Source organism: Neolamprologus multifasciatus, chromosome 17, assembly GCF_963576455.1.
Source record: "Neolamprologus multifasciatus chromosome 17, fNeoMul1.2, whole genome shotgun sequence".
Classification (NCBI taxonomy): Eukaryota; Metazoa; Chordata; class Actinopteri; order Cichliformes; family Cichlidae; genus Neolamprologus; species Neolamprologus multifasciatus.
In genome coordinates this window covers 24339198-24362860 of record NC_140455.1, presented here as the reverse complement: position 1 = coordinate 24362860, position 23663 = coordinate 24339198, and the positions used below count along the sequence as shown (strand labels likewise).

Genomic DNA, 23663 nt, shown 5'->3' with positions numbered 1-23663 from the left:
GTAATTAATAAATGGATAAATATACCCTACTAATAATTTCCCATAAAGCCAAAGGCCGTTCTTACCTCTGTAGATGGTGGGAAGGGGCAGTGAGGACAGGCCCTGGCTTTGCATCTGCTGCTGCTGCTGGAGTCTCCTTTTAGCTTCCAGGACTGGGTTCTCAAACTGGGTCCTTCTATTTATATGACTGAGATGATAACACCAGAAAAAAAAAGAGAGGAGATTTTAGATTTCACACTACACCAGCACACCTATCTCAGGCCCTTCTTGGAAAAGATCAGATCTAACAAACGTAGCACTACAGCAGCCATAACTATGATGATTAATTGAATGGCCAGTTCCCAGATTATGTAACAGCCACAGAACAGTTCTGCTGAGTAAAAAAGAACAAACGATTGATTTCTTCCATAATTCAACTCGTCTTGTAACCAGAATTATGTGAATCAGTGACTGGGAGTAACCCTGCACATGGAACAGCGATTTCCTTTAATGTCCTACGTTGATCTTAATTTAGTATGTACAGGGGGGAGATAGTCACTGACTACAAATGCTGTAATTTGCCAGTGTGAAATAATTAGTCATCATTAGATACTTCTCTCCATATTTAAGACTCCACACACACACACACGCACACGCACGCACACACACGCACACGCACACACACACACACACACACACACACACACACACACACACACACACACACACACACAGCAGCATTCTATCCTCTCCTTATCTTTTAATGAACACCCCAGTATCACAGTCCTAATTACAAAACAGCTTAACTTTATTTTTATATAGTTATATAATTTCAAGGTCTTGCAGCTTCTTTAATGATATTTACATGATGACAAAGGGAGACAAAAAGAGCATCTCGAGAGGGATACGCAGTATATAAGGCAGAGTGTATTCAAGTGTCACTCTGCAGGTTTTTTAAAGCACAGTCAAGCCAAATGAATTCCCCCTGCCAGTCTAAAAATAGAGCAGCATCCCAGTGCCCCAGAGTGGATAGCATCCAGCCACAAAAAAAAAAAAGGCACCCCTGAAACAGAGAGGGGACGTGCAGTTCAATACAGAGGACAGGCCACTGCAGCACTTCCTCTGTAGCATTCAGATGCACGATCAGGGCTACAGATAAGCACATAAACTTGCAAACAAACAGTGAGCCGTCAGCAAGCAGACATTAAAAGTAACTCTTTTCTGGCTACATCGCCAGTTTGCTCCTAATAAATATGATTAATGTGACACCACCGGGCTACGCTGAAAATCAAAAGCAAGTCATTATGTATTAAAGATGTACTGAACTTACTCGACATAGTAGCTGCCGTAAATGGGGTCATCGATTTTCTCCCAGCCGTACGGAAGCTCTGTTAAAAAAACAACACCAACAAAAAAAGAACAGAAGCGATAATGAAGGACTTGTTTATTCAGTGAACTTGCATCAGCATGTTGGTGTTGCATGAAAAAATGTCCGTGGCAGATTAAGTTTACAGTGCCATTTTACTGTTGGGTAGTTGTCAGTGATTTGATGGTACATTAGCATGATAACTGGAAGGATTATTTCTCATCTATATTTTGGAAATTTCATCTTTTATAAAAAAACAACTTATGGCAATAAGACACAAGATTAAAATCTAGCTACGTTTCCTTTGCAACTTGTCACATTGATGTGCATCAAATGCAAACTTCTTTCAGAAAAAAAGTTGTAAAACTGCACCAAACACTGTTAGATCTAGTGGCTGAATTTAAATCCGTAAAATATTTATGTCCTGCATCTTCACCATGCTGTAAATATACTTTAAAAATATGGGAACATTTTCCATAAATTAACAGAATAAAACTAGAATGAGCACAAACTGTCAGGGTATTATATCTCAACATGTTAGTGAAGTTTTACTCTCATTTCACCTCCAAATGTCACGAGTTAGGGACTGGCTTAAGTTCCCAATAATAAACAGTACATCACAGATATTGTAAATGTCATATCAAACAATACAACACTTGTGATAAGCATCTAAATGACATATTAATTAAAGATCAAACAAAATTAGCACAGAACTAATAAAAAACTGCAGTTCCATGAGTGGCCACTTGAGGCTGGCACAACAATTGATTCAAACCCTGTGACTGACATTTATATGACATGTGCATATGGAAGCACAAGTATTCCCAGATGAGACGGAACTCATGGAGGAAGATTTCTGCAGCAGTGCTGGAGAAGATTACAAATGGACAAAAGCGCCATAACGGTGAGCTTAAATGATTGTGGCTGCTTGACGATGACATCATCAGCGTGCGAAGCGACCAATGCAGGGAGGATAAATGTGCCATAAGGGTGTAACTTTCCCAAGGGCTCAGAAGGTAGGGGAGGCCCGGTTGACATAAATATCCAACTAGCATCTCTGGATTACATGGCAGTTGCTGCGTTCATACTGTAATATATATGTGTGATATATGTAGAAGCTGCTCCATTAGAAATGATTGTTGAATCATGAATTCTATAAACAGATTAGCTCGCCAGTCTGGGGACCTGTCATTAATGGGCTTCTCTGTTTTCGTCCATGCTTGCAGACATTACAGTTGTCTTTCTGTTAATGTAGCCTGGGAAGCTTGACTAAATGTGTCCATTCCCCCAACCTCTAACTGCAGTTGCTGTCCATGGTGCTAATCAAACGTGGGAATGATGCTATTGATATTAGTGATTGCTGCTGTATGATAGGGTAGCACAGTGGTGCGGTGGTTAGCACTGTTGCCTCGCAGCAGTCTCTCTGTATGGAGTTTGCATTTTCCCCCCAGGTCAGCAGGACTTTGCTCTACTACTCCGGTGGTACTTCCACTTCCCCTCAGAGTCCAAAGATATGCATGGGGTTAAGCTAATGGACGATTTTAAACCGCCCGTAGGTGTGAATTTGGTTGTGAATGGTTGCTTTTTTCTATGTGTTAGCCCTGTGGCCCGTCCAGTATGAAAGCAGGCAAGGGCTCAAGAAATACCTGCCTCAGTGCCTATAACAGAGCCTGTATGCCTGTGTAAAAGACAGAAACGTGTTTAAGTCAGGTATAATGAAATACCTTTGGTCTCCATAGATAATATGCCTGTATTTCCCTTCCTGTTATTATTATGGTGTACTGGAGCTTTGTGGTAATATGTGTTAATTTACAGCCCAGTTTAAGTGAAGGAGATTCCAGCATTTTATTAGTGCATTACTTAATCTAATTAGCAGATATGTATGTCTGTGTGATGAAACTTCGCAGTCTACAGATGAACCTGGATAGCCAAGCTTGCTTGATAATTAAGCACTCCATCATCTCAGAGTGGCAAATGGCTCCATTAAGACCATTAAGTCAAAGCATCAAAATGTAAGTTCACAAACCAGGTGGCGTAAGTCACTGTAGCGTTGTTCATATTTTATATACAGTCTATACATAAAACACAGACTATGAGTTAACAGCACATAAAATATATGCAAATATATTTAATGATATGTATTCTGGGATGATATTTGCAGGAATCTCATTTCAACTGAACCTAAAATTTATCTCCATTTCTAAAAAAAAAACCCAAATCACCTGAACTCTCAAACTGCCACAGAGGCCAAAACAACAGATGTGAGTCATGCCCACTAAACCCTCCACAGAACAACATTAGATGGATTTACCACAGAAAAACCTAATTAAATGAGAACATTATGAGTTAACGAGCAAAATTAAATTGAAACGCTACGATTTGGAGGCCCTTGTTGCAATGACAAGCAAAAACCTTCATCTAACACTTCTAAATGAAAAGTCAGTGTATAATTTGTATAACTTTTTATAACGAGAGGAAATCCATGCAATACATGTTGGGGAATATCACTCAAAGCAACAAATGTAACCTCACAGGAAAGAAAAATCTGAAAATTCCCTTTGTGATTAATCTTCTAGAATTGATAAATGATCCATAAATGTCAAAACAAGATTTTGGCAATGCCTAAAATAGCAGTTGTAACAGCTGGCATTGACTACCTGGTCAGAGAGCTTTACTTTTTTTTTTTACACAAAGTGGTGAATAACTTTTGAACAGAGTGAGTGCACAGATGTTTCTGCCACCTTGGCCTCTTTCTATACGTGAGATGTGCTGCAGAACATGCTGCAGTGATCAAAGGTGATCTTCCTTCCAGCTCTGACAGTTATCAGTCATACCGGACAGGACTTTGAAAGTTTTGCCCCGTCTCCTCTTTTCTATACCCACAGCTCACTGGCAGAACACATCTCTTAAAAAATGCCTAGAAGGAGTTCCCCCCTTTGCTTTCCAGGATATGAGCAATTAGCATTTAAAACATATTCCCACATGTAGACTGCAGAATTTTAGCATAATATTGTAATCATTCAAAACCAGCTTGGGTACTCACTGTTAGAGGCTCGTACTGAAATAGAATCTAAGCTGAATCTAGCGTGGAGCTCGGGGACAGTGTGTTCCGGTCCTGCTCGGCTTAGATTCAGACCAGCTTTGATTAGTGACAATGCAAAGTTAATCAGGATGAGAGCAGAGATAACAGCAGAGAAAATGCTTCCTAATCAGAAAGGGAGGCAACCAGAGGGAGAACTAAAGCACCTCGGGCTCTCCTGGACTTTGCAGCTTGTTGTAGGCACGAGTGCAGCTTGTGACAAAGACACATAAACAGGGATTCACCAAAGATATGATACAATCTATGGTCACTCTGTTCAGTGTGTTAAATATCACCCCTTGACCTAGTTAGCAGACTCGATTGAGTGCATACTGCTCCTCTGTTGCAGACAGCACTATTGCACCAATGCTAAGGAGTGCACGTGCCATATGCCTCTCTGTACCCATGCCCCCATCTCCTCCAAACAAACGATTAAAGTTTCATAAGATGCACTATTTTTTCCTGCACATACACACACACACACACACGCATACGCACACGCACACACACACACACACACACACATACACACACACACACACACACAGAGGGTTGTGAGTGATACAGCAGTGCTGTGAGCAGGTTGACAGCTCATGGGAATATCTTCTGTGAACACAGCATCATATCTTACAGTTAGTGTTTTTGTTTTTTTTAACTAGACCTTTGCTAAGTTCTACACACCTGTATATAAAGTACATACAAATTATATTACTTACTTTACACTCATATTCAGAGGTATAACCCTTTCAGTTATTTTCCATATGCACACACACACACACACAAACACACACACACACACACACGCAGACAAATAAAGGAGATCAAAGGACTCAGTCATGCATCCCAGCACTCTTCTAATGAAAAGCTTTTCTATTAAAACGTCCACAGAATATTTACAGAAACAAAAACAGTCCCTGGCTTCAATAACAAGAAGAAGACAAATTGATTCTCTGTTAAGGATAGTTTGATTTTATTAAAACTTGGCTCTTATTTTTATTCTTTTGACTGTCATTTCTGACAACGGTTCTCAAACACTAAAATCTGGCAACACAGCAGCATAGCACTAAAGTCTGAGGGTAAAAATACACAAGTAGTAAAATAATGGAGTCACTGGAAACGAGATAGCTACAAAGCACAGAAAATATAAATAGAAAGAAAATCTCTCCTAAAGTAATATTTTATCCAAACTATGAAACTGACAAATCAAATGTTTAAACAGTTTAACCCTGTAAAGCCTGAACTACAAAATAATTGCCTGAAAATGTAATTTTTTTATTGAACCTTCTGAGAAACTTAAAAAAAAGAAATATCATTTTATATACATTTGTATATTTTTGCTACATCTGCTACATTAATTTATTAATTGACATGAATTATTTTTTTCAGGAAAGAAAAATCCCAGTAATGACGTAAAGGTCTCAAAAAACCTCACAAAAACATAAAAAAAATGAGATACACTTAGCAATAGAGGGTTAAGAAAAAATTAGCACTATTTGAATCTGATGGCGATGTTTACTGCTGTTGCGAAAAACCACTAAAAGTTTACTGTGGAATATTTAGCGGTGAAGAAATTTCATGACTTGTTGGAATTCACTGAACTCCAGAGAGCGACCCATTCTTTCACAAATGTTTGTAGAAGCAGTCTGCGTGACTAGCTGCTTGATTTTATACACCTGTGGAAGTGATTTCACCTGAATTCAATGATTTGGATGGCTGAGTGAATACTTTTGGCACTATAGTGTACCACTCAGCACTGATGGTGCCTTTCTAGATGTGCAAGCTGCTAGACGTAGGGGCGGAGGCTTTTTAACTGAGCGCAGATAACAAGCTAAATGGTCCCGTTCCTCTTTAGTGTTGTCCATGTTTTCCAGAAAGAATTTTAAATTTTGATTTGTCTGACCATGGAACAGTTTTCCACTTTGCCTCCATCCCCTCTAAATGAGCTTTGGCTCAGAGAAGATGGTGATGCTCTCATATGGCTTCTTCTTTGCATGGCAGAGATTTAACCTGCATTTGTGGATGGCATGGATTGTGGATGGAAATCACTGTCTTCACAGACAGTGATTTCTGGAAGTAGTCCTGAGCCCGTGTAGCAATAAAATCATGCAGAATAATGCAGTGCCACTGAGGGACAGATGAAAACAGGCATCCAACATTGATTTTCTGTCTTGCCCTTGGACACAGATTTCTCTAGAGTCTTAAATCTCAAGTCTTTTGATGAAATTATGTACTGTATATTATGAGATATTCAAACTTTACAATTTTCTCTTGAGGAACATTTTTCTGAATTTGTAGATACAGCCTTTTGCTGATCGGTGAACCTCTGCCTCTAAGATCCTTCTTTTGTACCCAGTCATGTTGCCAATTAATGTAATCAGCTGTAAAAGATTTCTTTAGCTTTTTCTTTTTAGAGCCAAGTAACCAACTAGTGAGGCATTCAAAATAACCAAATTTATTATTAAACTTCTACATTTTCTCAGTTTAAAAATGTGACATGTTTTCTGTGTTTTATTGTATAATAAAATATTGAGAGCTGCAAATCAATGTGTTCAGTTTTTATTTTAGATTTTGCACAACTTCCCAATTTTTTTTGGAATTGGGGTTGTAGATTGTCTAAACTGTTGATAACAAATGTTTATATCTCTCTGATTCCCTGATTACTCATGTTTCTTGCTGATAAGACTTCCTTGCAGCAAAATCATTTTACTCCCAAATTACTTCAAGGGAACGGATTCATGCGTTTCCAATGACAGTTATTTACCTCCTCTCTTAGTGAATAAACCTTATGAAACAGTGAAAGTCAGTCTGCAGACTTAAACACTTTTCTTTACCGTTTTAATGTCTTTGCTAGCTGCTACTTGTGATTACTGGCTATAATTCAGCACTACTTACATAGTCTTCATTTAATGTGTTCATGTGGTATTATGGCCTCAGTGCCTTACATACTTTACACAAATGCGCCCACACTGCAGTACTGTTTTTGTTACTGTGCAGCATGATGATAAATGCTGAACTTAGGAGGATTGTCTCTTTGCTCGCTTTCTTTTGTCTGGCTCTGCCGAGTGTAGTCTATAACCTCTTTGTCAGCAGCCTGCAATGAAGCACTTACTCCTAGGGACAAGTTGGGAGACTGTGCGAATGTGTGTGTGTGTGTGTGTGTGTGTGTGTATATGCAATATAAAACCAATGCTTCTTATCAATGGAAGGAAATGTCAAGCCAGTGTAGAATTTTCAGGTAGGAGCTCTTATTATGAAGCCCTGAAGCAAGTGGAAAAATGTTTACGACTGCTAGTCATGCCACCACATTCATCCTGCAGTCACAGGTGGAGGGCCTCTTACTACCAGCAGGAGGTATCCTGGCATCTTCCCATATTTTCTGCCACTATTATGCTCCATAATCTCTCTTTCTCTTTCCTCTTTCTCTCGCTTTCTTCCTTCCAAAAGTATCCTTTTATCTTACATTACCTTACCACATGCAGTCTCGCCAAAACTTTTTGAAGTCAGGTTTCACGCTCACTAGTCTATTTTTTATTTTACTTTTTCTAATTTGGTCTTACAAAGAAAGTGGCGAACCACAGCCCTCAAACACCGCAGGGATTCACCAGGACCTTGATTCTCGCGCCCCCCCCATTCTTTCATTTTTCCACCTTTTGAAAAGCAAACAAGGTGAACTGAATCCTTTTCAGTGCCCTGAGCCTTTTGTAGTCACCAAAAGTTAAAGTTCTGTCTTACCGGATAGTGCACTGCACATGGCTTCATCTATCATGTCACCTTTGAATGCAGCCCACTCGAGGGCTCAGGCTCGATCACTGAACCTACTGGGAGAAACTTCTCTCAGCTGATTAATGTACGTTTCTACTGATCAACACTGGCACAAAGTCCACTAACTGACAGAAAGTATGAAAAACACATTTGAGAACACAAAATCAGCTCTATAATTCAATGAAATACACAATATATAAAGATCTAACAAGAAATAAATGGACCGTTGTTGCCGCAAAGGCTTAGACTTACCTACTGCAGATTGCATTCTTTGTAAGTAGCAGCCCAGCATCAATTCTCTACACTTCAAATTTAAGCTGAAAAGTGCATGAAAGGCCACAAACAAAGAAGCTGTTTCAATACTACAATACCATCTTAATTATTTCAGCTTCTTTTTGAATTGCCACTTGGTCTGTATTCAGAGGCACATTCTCTGCAGCTCTGTGGAAGCTTTTAATACTTTTATTTGTATCCATCACAATAAGACAACTAAATTATCCAAGACACTTTTTACATAAGGGAGGCATCTGATTAAGCCCAAGTTTATTCTTAAACATAACAGTGAACCCATATATATATATCTAGTCAGACCAAGAAGAAGTCTGAAACAAGCGGTAATAGATCCTTAAATTACAGGCAGAAGTCACAAATGTGCAAACGTGTGAAGAGACAATTAACTTTATGTCCAGTGACTGGAGTGACTTCTAATATTAGGTTTAACTGCACAACTGAGCCTGAAACCCATCAACAACTGTCAGCTAAAAAAGCAACAGGTAACTGTATTAGGTAGGAGGTTCAACTGCTTAATGCTTAATGAAAACATCTAAAAAGCCAATCACATGCTGTTTTAAAGACAGACACACATAAAATACTTATTTAAATCAATCAGATCATTTTCTCAGGGAGGTCAGGGATGAGTCCCTGCCCCAAGTGGAGGAGTTTAAGTATCTTGAGGTCTTGTTCACAAGTGACGGGAGAAGGGAACGTGAGATTGACAGACGGATCGGTGCTGTGGCCGCAGAAGCTCTCAATTTACTGGTCGATCTACGTGCCTACAGTAGTGACTGAAAGAACGAGATCGCGGATACAAGCGGCAGAAATGAGCTTCCTCCGAAGGGTGGCTGGCCTCTCCCTTAGAGATAGGGTGAGAAGTTCAGCCATCCGGGAGGGGCTCAGAGTAGAGCCGCTGCTCCTCCACATCGAAAGGAGCCAGCTGAGGTGGTTCGGACATCTGACAAGGATGCATCCTGGGTGAGGTGTTCCGGGCATGTCACACCTGGAGGAGGCCCCGGGGCAGACCCAGGACATGCTGGAGAGATTAAATCTCTCAGCTGGCCTGGGAATGCCTTGGTGTTCACCCCCCCACCCCCCGGACAAGCTGCAGGAGGTGGCCGGGGAGAGGGAGGTCTGGGCTTCCCTGAAGCTGCCCTCCCCGCAACCTGGCCCCGGATAAGCGGTAGAAGGATGATGGATAGAAATAATTTTCTCCTTAAAGCATTTTATAGATACAAAGAAACCACTGGTCTGCATATTGCTTTATTTTAAGATAAAATAACTTTTTTTTTAAAGATAAAGAGGCCTTGTACATTTTCACATCCTAACTGTAGCTGTAAAAAAATACTTTCTTTTTTCAACACTTTTTATTGTATCTTTCATTCAATACTAAAGCTAACGTTCAAGGCTTTTTGTCAACTGTGTTTGCAGTGGAGCTCAACAAACAACCTCACATTAATAAAGGTGTCAGTCAATAAATTGGCCTCTTAGCAGGACACATGAATTTGGTCGCCGAGCTACAGAGTAAAAGCAAAGTAAAAGTACTCATCAGCCAGCTGCATTTTTAACAGTGAGTGCTAACCTGGTTGATAAAAGCATTTCCTGTGACTATTTCACAATAAAAGCAAAAAGCAACTTGTAAAGCCTATAAAGAAGTGTAAAAAAGAAAAAAATGATAACTTATTGAACCTTTTTAAGCCTTTACCTGGCATCTGTCTACTGCAACTTGACTTGTAACTTTCCTGGCAAAAACTCTGCCTGTCTGGTAAAAATCCCACTGTAGACATCAGCTAGTGCAGAAAGAAGAACCACATTGTGCACACATTTAAAGCCAGCATGTCTCGGCAGATGAAATAAGGTATTAGCATTATTTGTTTTTGTCGCAGGGACAGAACTGCTGCCCACTTGCTCAGTTGAACATTAATATACTAGACTACCTGTGAATTCAACACCCACTTTGTTCAAATGATAAATAGTGGTGTTTGCAGAAAAACTGAGCCATTTATTTTAAGATTATCCACGGCCCACCGTGAAGTACAGCAGAAATTTGCAGTACTAAAAGCCTGAATGGAAAATTCAGGAATATTTAACAATCATACATTAGTATGTAATGAACCGTGTCTATGTAAATGTATATATCTAAGCGAAGGTCTTCCTGCTCTCTTCAAGTCTTTTTCTTCATAACTCCGCCATCATTATTTCTCCCAGGAACCACCAAACAACAAAGAGCTAAACCTACTTGGTTGTGACTGAAACAGAATATTTTCAGAGGACCTGAAAGTGATGATGAACTCAGTCTCAATATTTTCTCTGTCAGTCTAACCTATAATTCATGAACTCGGCTGCCTCTCCAATCAGCACTTAAAAAAAATACTCTACAGTTTTGTGCTGATAATGACTATCCTGTCTGTCATAATCAAAACCGCAATCAAAGGGTGCCTGTGCGCTTTGAGAGCTGCTCACCGGCCCCGTCAGATGATTTCTGAGATTTTCTGGGCTTGTTGATGGTCAAACAAGACGTAGCAGAAAGCCTCACCTGCAAGACAAGTGCAGTTTACCATTTTCTGTCACACTAGAGCAGAAGAACAGAAGGCATTTAAAAAAAAGGAGGCTGGAAAAGTGGGGGCTGCTAACTTATTCTTCCTTGATCAGGAAGTGTAGGAATATCACACCAAGGAATATAACAATGAGTCGACAAAGAGAGGGAAGATAAAAACTGTTAAAATGGTGGTAAACTGAAAAAGGCGAAAATTGTTATTCCATCTGCAGTAATCTACATTTGGTGACAAGCTCTCCCCTTCTGTTTGGAAGGGGAGAAACCAGACCCTCCAGTACGGAAAACAACAAGCATCGATGATAGTAGATATGAAAAATATTAACAAAGACAGGGACGTGCTGTCTGTCAGAGGGGCACACAGAAGCAGAAAAATCGAAATCCTAGTTATTATGTGGAAGCACGCTTTCTTCAGGTGAAGTAATAAAAATGCTTTTTTTTGTCTGTCCTTGAAGAGAGGGGTACACTTTCCTTCGGACACAAAATCATGGGCAAAGGACTAAGGCGGAGGTGGGTTACAAAGCGGCTTGCGGAGGCACAGCCTGTACGGGAAGGTATCAGCTGGGTCATCCCATGATGCGGTCGAGATCAGATTTTATAACCCAATGTACTGTAATTGTGGGCTAATGCTAGGTTCAATAAGTTAAAAATGTATTTAAACAATGTAAGTTTAAATGATTTTAGCAAAAACTTTCATGCAAATGTTTTATAGGGAAAGAAAATAATTGTGCGGACTTCATTTCTTTAACAAAAAAATCTAAGTGAAATGCGTCAGTGTCTGTGCTTTGGAAGTTAATCTGTGGTTTTCAAATGTTAAATGCTTAAGAAACAAAGGGTAAGATAAAATTTTAATGCAACAAACATGTTGGCAGTTCTTCTTATCAGTATACTAAAAGACAAAATAATTTTAGATACCCCATTTGCAGCTTTTTAACTTTGCATGACTTTTTCTTAAATTTTGCAATAAGCTCCACTACAAGAGAAATCACCTGCATCAACTCATCAGACACACTGACACGGTCCAGAAAAAGCTCCTGCTTCCTGTGCTCCTGACAGAAAGGATGCTTGGTTTCTAAATGTGTCCTCAGCTTGCTTGGCACCATGTTAGCATTAGCTAACTCCTCTTGACATGATGCACTTGGGCTGAGGGGCTGTTGACATCCTAGCTCCAGCTGAGACCATAAGACCGATCTACTGACAAATCGCCCCCTCCTTTTTTCTTTAGTCGGTGCGTCACACTGGTGGATAGTTGTGCTTTGCTCCAAACAAGTAAGCGATTTGCTGCTCGCATCACAAATGCTATGAATCTCCTTGCTATCAGTCATGAACTTTAAGTCCAGCAACTATACTGCCTTTCATGGAGTGTTTAAATTTTGGCGGCTCTTTACTATCAGTGCAGCAAACTTGTAGTTCAGCATGTGCATATGTTTCTGTGACTACATGGCCAACAAGCTATGACTCCCCAGGGACAACAGCACAAGCTGAGTCATTCTAACAGCTGTCAGTTAATCATATGGCTGAATCTGCTTACAGTGATTTAAAACCAGACAGGCTGTGACAGGGTTTGATACACAGTGATGTGCTCACGATTTACTGCTGTATTTGTCACATGCGGGTCCAACAGATATAAACCACACATATTTTTTTCCTACTGGGCAAAGATTGTTTACTTAGTCTTTCAGAAGATGATTAATAAACCAATACATCTGCGCCGTGACAGGAAAAGTCAAAAAAACAGCCGTGGCTTTGACAGCAAATCAGTTAATTGTGTCACTTGCTGGCAGCAGTGTTTTTCTCTATATTTCTCCATTTCAATGAGCTGCCATTTTTTCCACAGCTTGTTTTCCTTTTAAATGCACCTGCGTGGCGTGGAGACCCTCCTTTCATTCACTCTACTTCAGTGCCTCACTGGTGTCTAACTCAAAGCAAGCAGACAACAGTTAAGCGGTAGAATAAAAGTGAGAAAAAAAGCAGAATTCACAAGCTTGTACCTTATCAGGGCATTCCAGTGACAGGAGGAGATGTACTGAAGTGTGACCTGGCACTTATCCCCTCCTCTGTTGTCTCCAAAGTTCGGGTTTATTTGGATAAACTCTTTGTGAAAAACACTTACAGTTGCGTGCAGCTGCAAACAGACAAGCACACGCTTTCTCCTTTTTTTATTTTTTGTTTCTAGCGTTACCCTCCGAAGCACTCTTTTTTCATTCTGCTGGGGTCAGAGAAAAATTTGTGAAATCCTTTTGTTAGGTGTTAAACAAGGTAATTATGTAGAGTATAGTGTTTCATTATAGCCTCCAGGATGCTGTGAATAACATAAAATAATGTATTAGGGTAGACTATGTTTAGTCTGCGAGTCCATAGAGATGAATAAAAACATAAAATTGAAATATCAGCAAATTATAGGATTCAGCTTAAGTGTACTCAGGAGTTTCAATTTTTTGGAAGAAAATAAACTGAATACTAAAAATCCTCAAATGTCTCCTTATCATGTCCATTTTCTTTTTTCTTTTTTTAAATGCAAGTACACATATCTCTGTAAACAAGTTTGTATAAACTAACTGATATAAAAATGCTTAATTCCATTTAGGTCAAATGATCCACTCAGACATTTATTAGGCACACCTTGCTACTGTAGCCGTTACACTTTCATGTTTATGAAACCAGGTTGAGATGATCTGAGCTTTGTGACATGAATGCAGCCATCAGACGATGGGTACACGGCAGTCACAGAGGGATGCACTTGGTCAGCAATACTCAGGTAGGCTCTGGCATTAAAATGATATTCAGTTGGTACTAAGGGGCTCAAAGTGTACCAAAAAAATATCCAGAACATCATTACGCCCAAATCATTTATATAAGGCAGGATGGATCCCTGTTTTTATGCTGATTATAAAAAAATTCTGATCCTACCTACCAAATGCTACAGCACAAATCAAGACAGTTTCCTGCTCTTAGTTGCAAGGAGTGCCATCCGGTGTGGTTGTCTGCTGCTGTAGCCCATCTGCTTCAAGACTGGATGTGCTGTACACTTCTACATACGTTCATTGTCATGAGACATAATTTGAGTTACCGTAGCCTTCCTATCAGCTTGAAGGATTCTCCTCTGATCTCTGGCACACAACAAGGCATTTTCACCTAGAAAACTGCTGTACTGGATATTTTCTCTTTGTCAGACTTAGAGATATCTAAGAATATCTGAGAATGCCTCAGCGGATGAGCAGTTTCTGAAATACTCAGACCAACTATTCTTACTCATTCTGATGGCCGGTCTGACCTTCAGCAGGTCTTGACCATTTCTTCATGACTAAATGCAACAAGTTGCTGCTGTGTGATTGGCTGATTGGATATTTGCCCTTGATAAGCATCTGACTGGTTCCTAATCAAGTGACCTAATCAGTGACATATTATTGTATTAAAACATTTTCTGAGAATTCAGAAGATGAAACAACAGATTGGATTCAGTACTGTGACACTGATATCTCAGTACAGAAGAACATAACAAACACAGACCTGAATCAGCAGAATTATGTACTGTTCTTTTTTTTAAAAGTCACAGACAAAGCACTTTAAAGTGAGCTTACTTGACATCTAAATCACGGGTGTCACTCTTATTTTGCCTCATAGACCACAGAAAGTGTGCCACCACTGCAATAATAACCCATACAAATTATCTCAAGTATTAAAATCAGTTCTGAATATTTGAATTAAAAAGGAAAATGGAGTTCAAAAAAGGCTATAAATGAATCTTTCTCTCAGCTCTTTACCCTCTTTTTGGCTCTCAGATCCAAACCCAACAGTTCCTTTTGAAGACGTAAATCTTTTATAGAACGCACACAAATATAGCTCCACTTTTAAAAAAGGCTCAGTATTTTCCTATCATAGCCGGGCAGTGTAGTTTGCAGCAAACATTACTCAAACAAAAGTAAATAATGCATTGGATCGTTGCTGTGGAGTAGTACACATTTAATGCACTACTGACTATTCTGGGCAGCAGAATTATGTGGGTCATATTCTGCTACTTCCTGAACTTCAATACCCGTGTGGAGGGATATAACGGTGTGACCTTTTGATTGTTATTATCCTTTAATAACTTTAGGCACCAGGGAAGCTTTGTGGCACAGTCTTAGGTTCATTTAGCTTTTTGTCTCATTTTTTCAAAAGAAAATAAATAATAATGCTTAAAGGTATCCTTAAAAATCATCATAAATCAACATAAATGACCTTAATGCAGTATTGTATATATCATCTAGGTCTATTTATGCTAATTTAAAAAAAGTGCAGTGCTGGTATTCACACTGGTATTCACACAATGACATTTAATTCAGAAGCTGCATGTCACACAAACACCTGACACACAGTCTTCCTTGCATCCAATCTCCAGGCCTCAGGCATGCTCTGCTGGGGATGTTCTCAAAATACACCCATCAATCATGCTGTCGACATCTACGCCTGCCATCCCCAACCCCTCCGACTACGCTCCCGACTGCTGCAGAAAGGCTCAAGGTGAAGGAGGGCGCTGCGTTTCGCCATCTGTAATAACTCACCTGTAGAAGTGCACACACACTCACTGCAGGGTGAGCGTGTCTTCACATTCACAAACAACACCCTGCACCCCACAAAAATCACAAAATCTATCTACAAAGTCCTGCTGAGCTGGCTAAATTGACATCACAGCGAAAAGAGAGGTGGCATTTCCCAGGCTGGAGTAGCGCTGTCCCATCTGGACAGAAGTGATGAAGTATCGGAGGGACACACAAATACACACACTGGATGGCGTTTTTTTTTTTTAAACTGCAGATGTGAGAAAAGCAAAAAAAATGAGTAAAACGCTGGTCCTGCTAGTTCCCCCGGAGAGAGCACGAGAAGGAAGTGTGAGCCCGAAGCTAGCCTGTGAGACACGATAATAACTTTGTGTGTTTGGCCGTGAAGCTCCTCACATGACCAGAATGTAATTACTTGTCTGCGTTTGCTGCCCTCTGTATGCACGAGCCCCGTCTTTTGGGATTCACAGAGGCAAAAGACAAGAGGCGCTGTAATACGATTAAGCACGATCAGAGTAATAATCCCTCCCTGCAATTTATGCGTCTATTCATACACTACGTTATACTGTATGTAGTATAACTTCCCCTGATATATAGCATATCTTCTCCAGATAGGACAAACTGGCAGCTAATTAAACATGAAGAAACAGTGAGAACAAACTGCTTTTAGTTTGCTTATCGGGGGAATTCTTTTTCTCTTTACCTGTGAAGGCAAATAAAAGGGAGAAAACCAGCTGAATAAGTAAAGAGGTGAGACAAGAGTATGGCCCATTCAGTTTATTTTTTTCCAGGCCAACAAATATTTGGCAGGATAGAAAAAAAAAAAACACAACCAGGCAATTTTAAGTGAGAGAGTGGGAATAAAAGCAAAGAGGGAGGTTCTGTAAAAAGCCTGTCCTAGTTTTTTTTTAACCAAAACAAAAAAGAAGAGGCACGAAGACACGAGGGAGAGAGGATGATATAGAAGATATAGAGGTAGAGAGTGGAGGTGAGAAAAAAATATAGGCAGAAAGAGTGAGGGAGAAATATAGAGCGAGTTATGTAACTACAAGGCGCCTGTGATGTCAGCTGCTCTGTCTTCACTGAAGCTGACGCTCCTTTGAACATGCAGGAATGAGCACCCTAATCCAAGCACACATTTCTGCGCATATTTTGACAGAATCTGGTTGTATGCGTTGCAACTGACTTTAAACATGAGAGGGAACAAGTTGTCTTCACCAGAGGTGAAAACATTTACTCACATATGGCTGTTTGGTACAGCGCTGAGGTTCTAAGCAGTCAGTTGGGGTTTTTTAAATCTCTATTTCACCTCACTTTAGGAGAGAAACTGTAGATTTTAACACCATAACATCTGTCTGACAGCTGCAGTTACCAGCTGCTTTAAAGATGAAAGACTTTACGTCCAAAACACTTAAAATATTATACATTTATTATACATAATGTATTATACATACATTATACTAAGATTATACTAAGATTAAACACGTCACTAGTACTTAAAGCAAATTGTGACCAAGAATTGCGTATTTCAGTATGTATGACCTATGCAGGCAGCTTTCGTATTCCTTAGTCTTGTGTTGACGGCTCATCTGTGAACAAAGAAAATTCTCCCTCCACAGAATGAAACCTACCTCAGAGCCACAGTAGCTTTGTTGATCACTTAATCACTTTCTTTTATACAGTGGGGCAAAAAAGTATTTAGTCAGCCACCGATTGTGCAAGTTCCCCCACTTAAAATGATGACAGAGGTCAGTAATTTGCACCAGAGGTACACTTCAACTGTGAGAGACAGAATGTGAAAAAAAAATCCATGAATTCACATGGTAGGATTTGTAAAGAATTTATTCGTAAATCAGGGTGGAAAATAAGTATTTGGTCACCTCAAACAAGGAAAATCCCTGGCTCTCACAGACCTGTAACGTCTTCTGTAAGAAGCTTTTCTGTCCCCCACTCGTTACCTGTATGAATGGCACCTGTTTGACCTCATCATCTGTATAAAAGACACCTGTCCACAGCCTCAACCAGTCAGACTCCAAACTCCGCCATGGCCAAGACCAAAGAGCTTTCGAAGGACACCAGGAAAAGAATTGTAGACCTGCACCAGACTGGGAAGAGTGAATCTACAATAGGCAAGCAGCTTGGTGTGAAAAAATCAACTGTGGGAGCAATCATCAGAAATGGAAGACATACAAGACCACTGATAATCTCCCTCGATCTGGGGCTCCACGCAAGATCTCATCCCGTGGGGTCAAATGATCATGAGAACGGTGAGCAAAGATCCCAGAACCACACGGTTCTGGGATCGTGTGGTGAATGACCTGCAGAGAGCTGGGACCAAAGTAACAAAGGTCACCATCAGTAACACACTACAACGGCAAGGAATCAAATCCCGCAGTGCCAGACGTGTTCCGCTGCTGAAGCCAGTGCATGTCCAGGCCCGTCTGAAGTTTGCCAGAGAGCACATGGATGATACAGCAGAGGATTGGGAGAATGTCATGTGGTCAGATGAAACCAAAGTAGAACTTTTTGGTATAAACTCAACTCGTCGTGTTTGGAGGAAGAAGAATACTGAGTTGCATCCCAAGAACACCATACCTACTGTGAAGCATGGGGGTGGAAACATCATGCTATGGGGCTGTTTTTCTGCCAAGGGGACAGGACGACTGATCCGTGTTAAGGACAGAATGAATGGGGCCAAGTATCGTGAGATTTTGAGCCAAAACCTCCTTCCATCAGTGAGAACTTTGAAGATGAAACGAGGCTGGGTCTTCCAACATGACAATGATCCAAAACACACCGCCTGGGCAACAAAGGAGTGGCTCCGTAAGAAGCATTTGAAAGTCCTGGAGTGGCCTAGCCAGTCTCCAGACCTCAACCCCATAGAAAATCTGTGGCGGGAGTTGAAAGTCCGTGTTGCTCGGCGACAGCCCCAAAACATCACTGCTCTTGAGAAGATCTGCATGGAGGAATGGGCCAAAATACCAGCTACTGTGTGTGCAAACCTGGTAAAGACCTATAGTAAACGTTTGACCTCTGTTATTGCCAACAAAGGTTATGTTACAAAGTATTGAGTTGTATTTTTGTTATTGACCAAATACTTATTTTCCACCCTGATTTACGAATAAATTCTTTACAAATCCTACCATGTGAATTCATGGATTTTTTTTTCACATTCTGTCTCTCACAGTTGAAGTGTACCTCTGGTGCAAATTACTGACCTCTGTCATCATTTTAAGTGGGGGAACTTGCACAATCGGTGGCTGACTAAATACTTTTTTGCCCCACTGTATACATTTATTTAAAAAATTCTTTTCATATTCACACTTTTCCAAGTACACAAGTCCCTCTAAGGTTGGTGATTATCTCACAGGATTAGGAGATAACAAGCTCGATCATCTGGCTCCTTATTTCTTGCTTTGTTAGCCTTTTGTTTAATCACAACTGCTAGATAACAGTTGACTTAGAGAAGTGATACCACCAGATATGAAAATAATTTGCAACAAAGCAAAGCTTTCCTCCTTAAGTATACTCTGGTGACAGTACAATTCTCCTATCAAATTTGTAATAAAGAACCTTAAGTATTGCGGTTTAAGTCCAGTGTATAAGCACTTCTTCCATGTGTGCTCTTCACTTTCACTCCTCTCCTCTACACTCAAAGTCTGACTTAATACTGTACTCCTCTTCCTCCTTCTCTCTCCCTGTTGTCTCGTCACACCTCAGATACTCCACCCTGCGATCCTGTTAGTGCTTATCAGAGCATGGCTCGGGTTCAAACATGGACACGCACACGCCCACACCTTTCCCAATCAATACCGAATTTACAGAGGCAGCTTTTCTCTCCTAACTGAGCTCAGCTCTCAGGGGTGGCTTGTGTCACCAGGCTGTGGAAGTTTGGCTGAACTACATACATCTCATATGGCTGCTGACACAGAAACACACTTTGAGTTACTAAAGTCTACAAAGCAGAGCAAAGTGCACACCACTGTATTATCTTCCCTGGCGGATCTTTAAGTCTTGGATCGTCAAAAGAAATATATCTGAAAGCTAAATAAATACAGAGGTCAACAACTTAATTATGGAATTAACAAATCCCTGAACACAAAGTCAAATGAACCAAAAGCTGTGTGAGGCTGAGATGTTGATGCAGTGAGATGGCTAAAAAGATCCCAGAATTAAATAAGATTCTTTAAGTCGAGGTTTAACCCACATAACAACGTGCGCTTGCAGTTAACACCGTAACAAAATCAGAAATCTCTTTCAGGAAATTCAATATTCCAAACTATAAGGAAATTTGCCCATTTTGACCCGCTGAGGTGCAGCATTCAGCTATAACTTATTACTGAGCTCAACAATTCTCCTGTGTTTTCCACTTGAGAATTGAGCAGTCACAAAGTTCAATGACTACAGCTATAAAAAACAAAAACTGTAACTAATTTAAATTTGGCTGTTGTATCCCACAAGATTGTATCCCTGATGAGCCACACCGTTTTCCCAGGACTCCATTAAATGTGAATTGCAATATGGGAAAGAGGAGGAAGTTGCAAAGACTTAGCTTTGGGGAGGAAGAAAAAACCTACTTATATTCAATATCATGTGTACTGGCGGATGATGACACAGAAACCACAATTTATGCTTCGTTGACCGTCCTTAAACTTCAAGAAGTTAAAATAAACTAAGACCCGTTTCTCATGACCAGAGATCCTAAACATTAAAGCTGCGTTATTTCAACACAGAAGTTGTTTGATCTCTAAACCTTTAAGGCGCATAGTGAACTTGCAGATAAGTGCTGAAGGTGCACAAGGAGAAAAGCTTGAAGGAGATAACAGCTATATTTCAAACAGGTGCGTTTTTTCCCTTTTTTTTTTTTTTTTTTACAGGTGCAGTCACTGAACTTTTTCATTCAGCTGATCCCAACCTGAAGCCACTGTTATCAACTGCTATACAGTTGACTCTCTTGCCTGACTTTGATTCGTACCGCTGGGACTAACTAAGTGAATGAGACGCCCCGAGAAGATCAGCAGCGATCCTTGCAAATATCAGCACATCTCCTCATGTGGTGTGTCCTTGGTGGATAAATAGGATTGGAAGTCTTGGAGATGAAAGCACAATCACATTTGGACTAATTCCTCACAGGCGCCTTTGTCTTTGTTTCTGTGTCATTTCATCATCTTGGAGATCATTCTCCCTTTAATGTCTGAAGATTTAGAGAGAAAAGGGAGTTTCTGTGACTACATGGGGGTTCTTTGGAATAAGAGGCAATTTTTTTGGAAGGTTAAAACAGGCTATGAGTCTCCATGTTTAATGTTACCAAACCGCAAATACAAATATTTCTATTTTCACTTAAAACATGCTGGAATCCTTCATCATCTTATGTACTTTATGTAGGATGTAAATTTTATTGAACTTCATGGTACACACCAGGGAATATTTAATGTGTAGTTGATTGAAAAACAATAACCATGCAGCTCTGCGAGACTGTAGTTATGCAGTTATGAAAATGAAAACATTTTTAGCAGGAAGTAGTTGTAGACAAAACAGCGCAAGCTGGTATGAATATCAATCGTTTTTTCTAGTTTTTTAAGGAATCTGACTGGTGTTAGGTCAAGAGCTGTGAAAATTAGATTTCTGATCAGGTGTTTGTGCGAGATGAAAGGTCAGAGTCGCTGAAATTCATTTGTAGGTGGAGAGGAGGCAGTAGTGTCTGTATTGAATTTCTAGGGCTGTGCAGGAATATTGCACCATTTGAGTATTTGTTCACCTAATTTTTAAATGATGGACTTGTGTAGAATCTCGGCTTGGGCGACCTTAAGGTATATTTTATTCCAGGTAACTTAATTATGCAACGTAAGTATAGTCAAAAACACAGCAGGAGAGGAAGAAGATCACAGTTTCCTGATTTCAGATATCAGTTTCCTTGTGCTGGCAGATGAGCACCAAAGCTGTTATGATTTCAAACTCTATATAATAGCTGAGATGTTTTATACTAAGGTGGCTGTTCAGCTTTATTTCACAAAAGCTTGTTGTCTCATCTGCCTATGGCTCAGGGACAACAGAAAAAAAGTAAAAGTAGGATGGCAGCCTCCTTGCTACTAGGAAAACATCAGTGGTAGCCTACTGATTTTCTATCCGCATTCAGCTTCTGATTGCAAGTAGCTATAGTGACCAACTGGTCCAAAGATGATGGCACATGTCACCTTCTGTCTCTAAACTTCTGTCTCTAAGACCAACTGCAATCACTCTGAATTTATAAATGCAGAAAAACTGCCAATAACTCTTTGCAACAAGGAACTCAACTGCCTGCCAACTTGTTGCATTCTGGTTATATTTCCATTAAAACGTAAGCTGGCTGAGTGTCTGTGTCACTTGCTATCCTGCAGGAACTGTGTCATTATTTGTAGAGGAATTTCTGAACTTCTGTTTCAAATCTACATTTCTGGCTGGAGTAACTGGTTAATGTGAATTTCTGTGAATGTAGATGGTGACAGATTTGTCATTTCTGCTGATTTAATCACAGCTACAGACCGATAGCAGACTGACTCCATGTTATTGCTGTTTCGACACACCAAAGTCAGTTTAAAGACGGCAGCTGACTGCGAGTGGTCGCAAAGCTGGTCGCTGTTTCCAAAGCAATGAGCTAAAAGGGAACAAGATCACAAGTTCATTGTGCGCTGTTGCAATAATTTGTGCCAAGTCTGTAATTACCGTTTTCCCTATTGTGACTGTAGCCTCGTGAAGGTTTATTAATACACTTCCAATTATCATTTGCCACATTTCCAAAACGAAACAATACACCAACATATGTAACTGTCTGTCATACAACTGGCAACACAGGGCAGGTTAAATTTGACCTGGGGCGAGGTGTCATTTGCTCACATGACTTGCCGTCTGAACACTCATTCAGTGTACAATGTATTTATGTGCTTCCAGGAATATGCATCCTGAAAAAACCTTGCTACCCTCCCACCATAAACAAGCATGCACTGAAAAGAGAAACAAGTAAGCAAGGTAGTCACTTCTCTTCTCTATCTCTGTCCATCCCCAGTCATATTCAACTGCACTGTTCCCCCAGCGCCTATAACTCAGTTGATAAACCCCCTCTTGGTCACGCACAAAAAGAAAGGGGAAGCAGGAAGGCTGGATGTGGGAAAAAAAAGAGAATGATACAACTCACTTGTGTATTTGTATTTGTCTATAAAAATGCATTGACATTCATCTCTCTCCTTTCTTTTTGTTGTGTGTTTATCGAGTGTGTGGGTGGATAAAGGACACTTCAGATCTCGCTCAGTTGAGAATAAAGAAGTCTTTGTAACCTCCAGTCTCTTTGGTCCTGGGTTTTAAGCACACATATCACGGGGCTTCCTATCAACTGCAGCGCGGGCTGCCACACACATTAGCGCTGCCTCTACATAACTCCTAAAACATACCAATCCTGTACCAGCGTACACAATTTAGCAAATGTCCTTCCACTGACTTGCAGGAAATCATGCCACTATGCAGCTGATCAGAGCAACAGGCAAGATTTTAATCTCTTGAAATTAATGCCGTGAGCCACTTACATTCCAGTGTGTAGTTAGCATCAGTGAATGTAAGAGGCAGAAAAGCATAAAAGAGGAAAAACGAATAGACGATGGAGCTGCTGTACTCACCATCCTCTTTGCATTCCTCGGGCGGCTTTGCTTTCTTGGCTAGCCTCGGGTCCAGCCACGATGTTGTCTTAGTGTTGTGGCTGTGAAGAAAAGACAGAGAGAGCGTGAGAGGCAGTGTGATAGATGGCGAGAGAGAGGAGACTTGGCACAAAGAGAGAGAAGGAGGTTGGTGGATTCTTAATTCAGCCAGAGAATCATTTCAGAGAGGAAAGATGAGACTCCCTTGAGTGCCTGCGTCTAAAAAAGGTGACAAGAGAGACGAAAAATGCTTTAGGTTAACAAAATGGCAATCAATACTTTTAATTTGCTCACTGTCTCTCATTAGCGGGCGGGGGAGGAGGAGAGGAGAAGGGATAGGAATGGATAGAGGGGTGACTGGGGGAGTGATGGAGAGGAACAGCTGTGGGCTTGGCAGATTCAGCCAGAGCCCCAGGCAGAGAGCTGGATCTAGATCAGATATGAT

General features: G+C 40.4%; 1 protein-coding gene across 11 annotated transcripts in view; it reads right to left on the bottom strand.

The window, feature by feature from the left end:
• The window catches only part of magi2a (membrane associated guanylate kinase, WW and PDZ domain containing 2a), a 274050-nt gene that overhangs the window by 53238 nt on the left and 197149 nt on the right, over window positions 1-23663 (bottom strand). For all 11 annotated transcript variants that reach the window (XM_085138367.1, XM_085138368.1, XM_085138370.1 and 8 more), the window contains exons 6-8: window positions 23201-23280; window positions 1310-1367; window positions 66-187 (exon numbers count right to left, since the gene is read on the bottom strand). In XM_085138367.1, the coding sequence (XP_084994493.1) occupies window positions 66-187; window positions 1310-1367; window positions 23201-23280 (260 nt within the window). The remainder of the gene's footprint in view (window positions 1-65; window positions 188-1309; window positions 1368-23200; window positions 23281-23663) is intronic.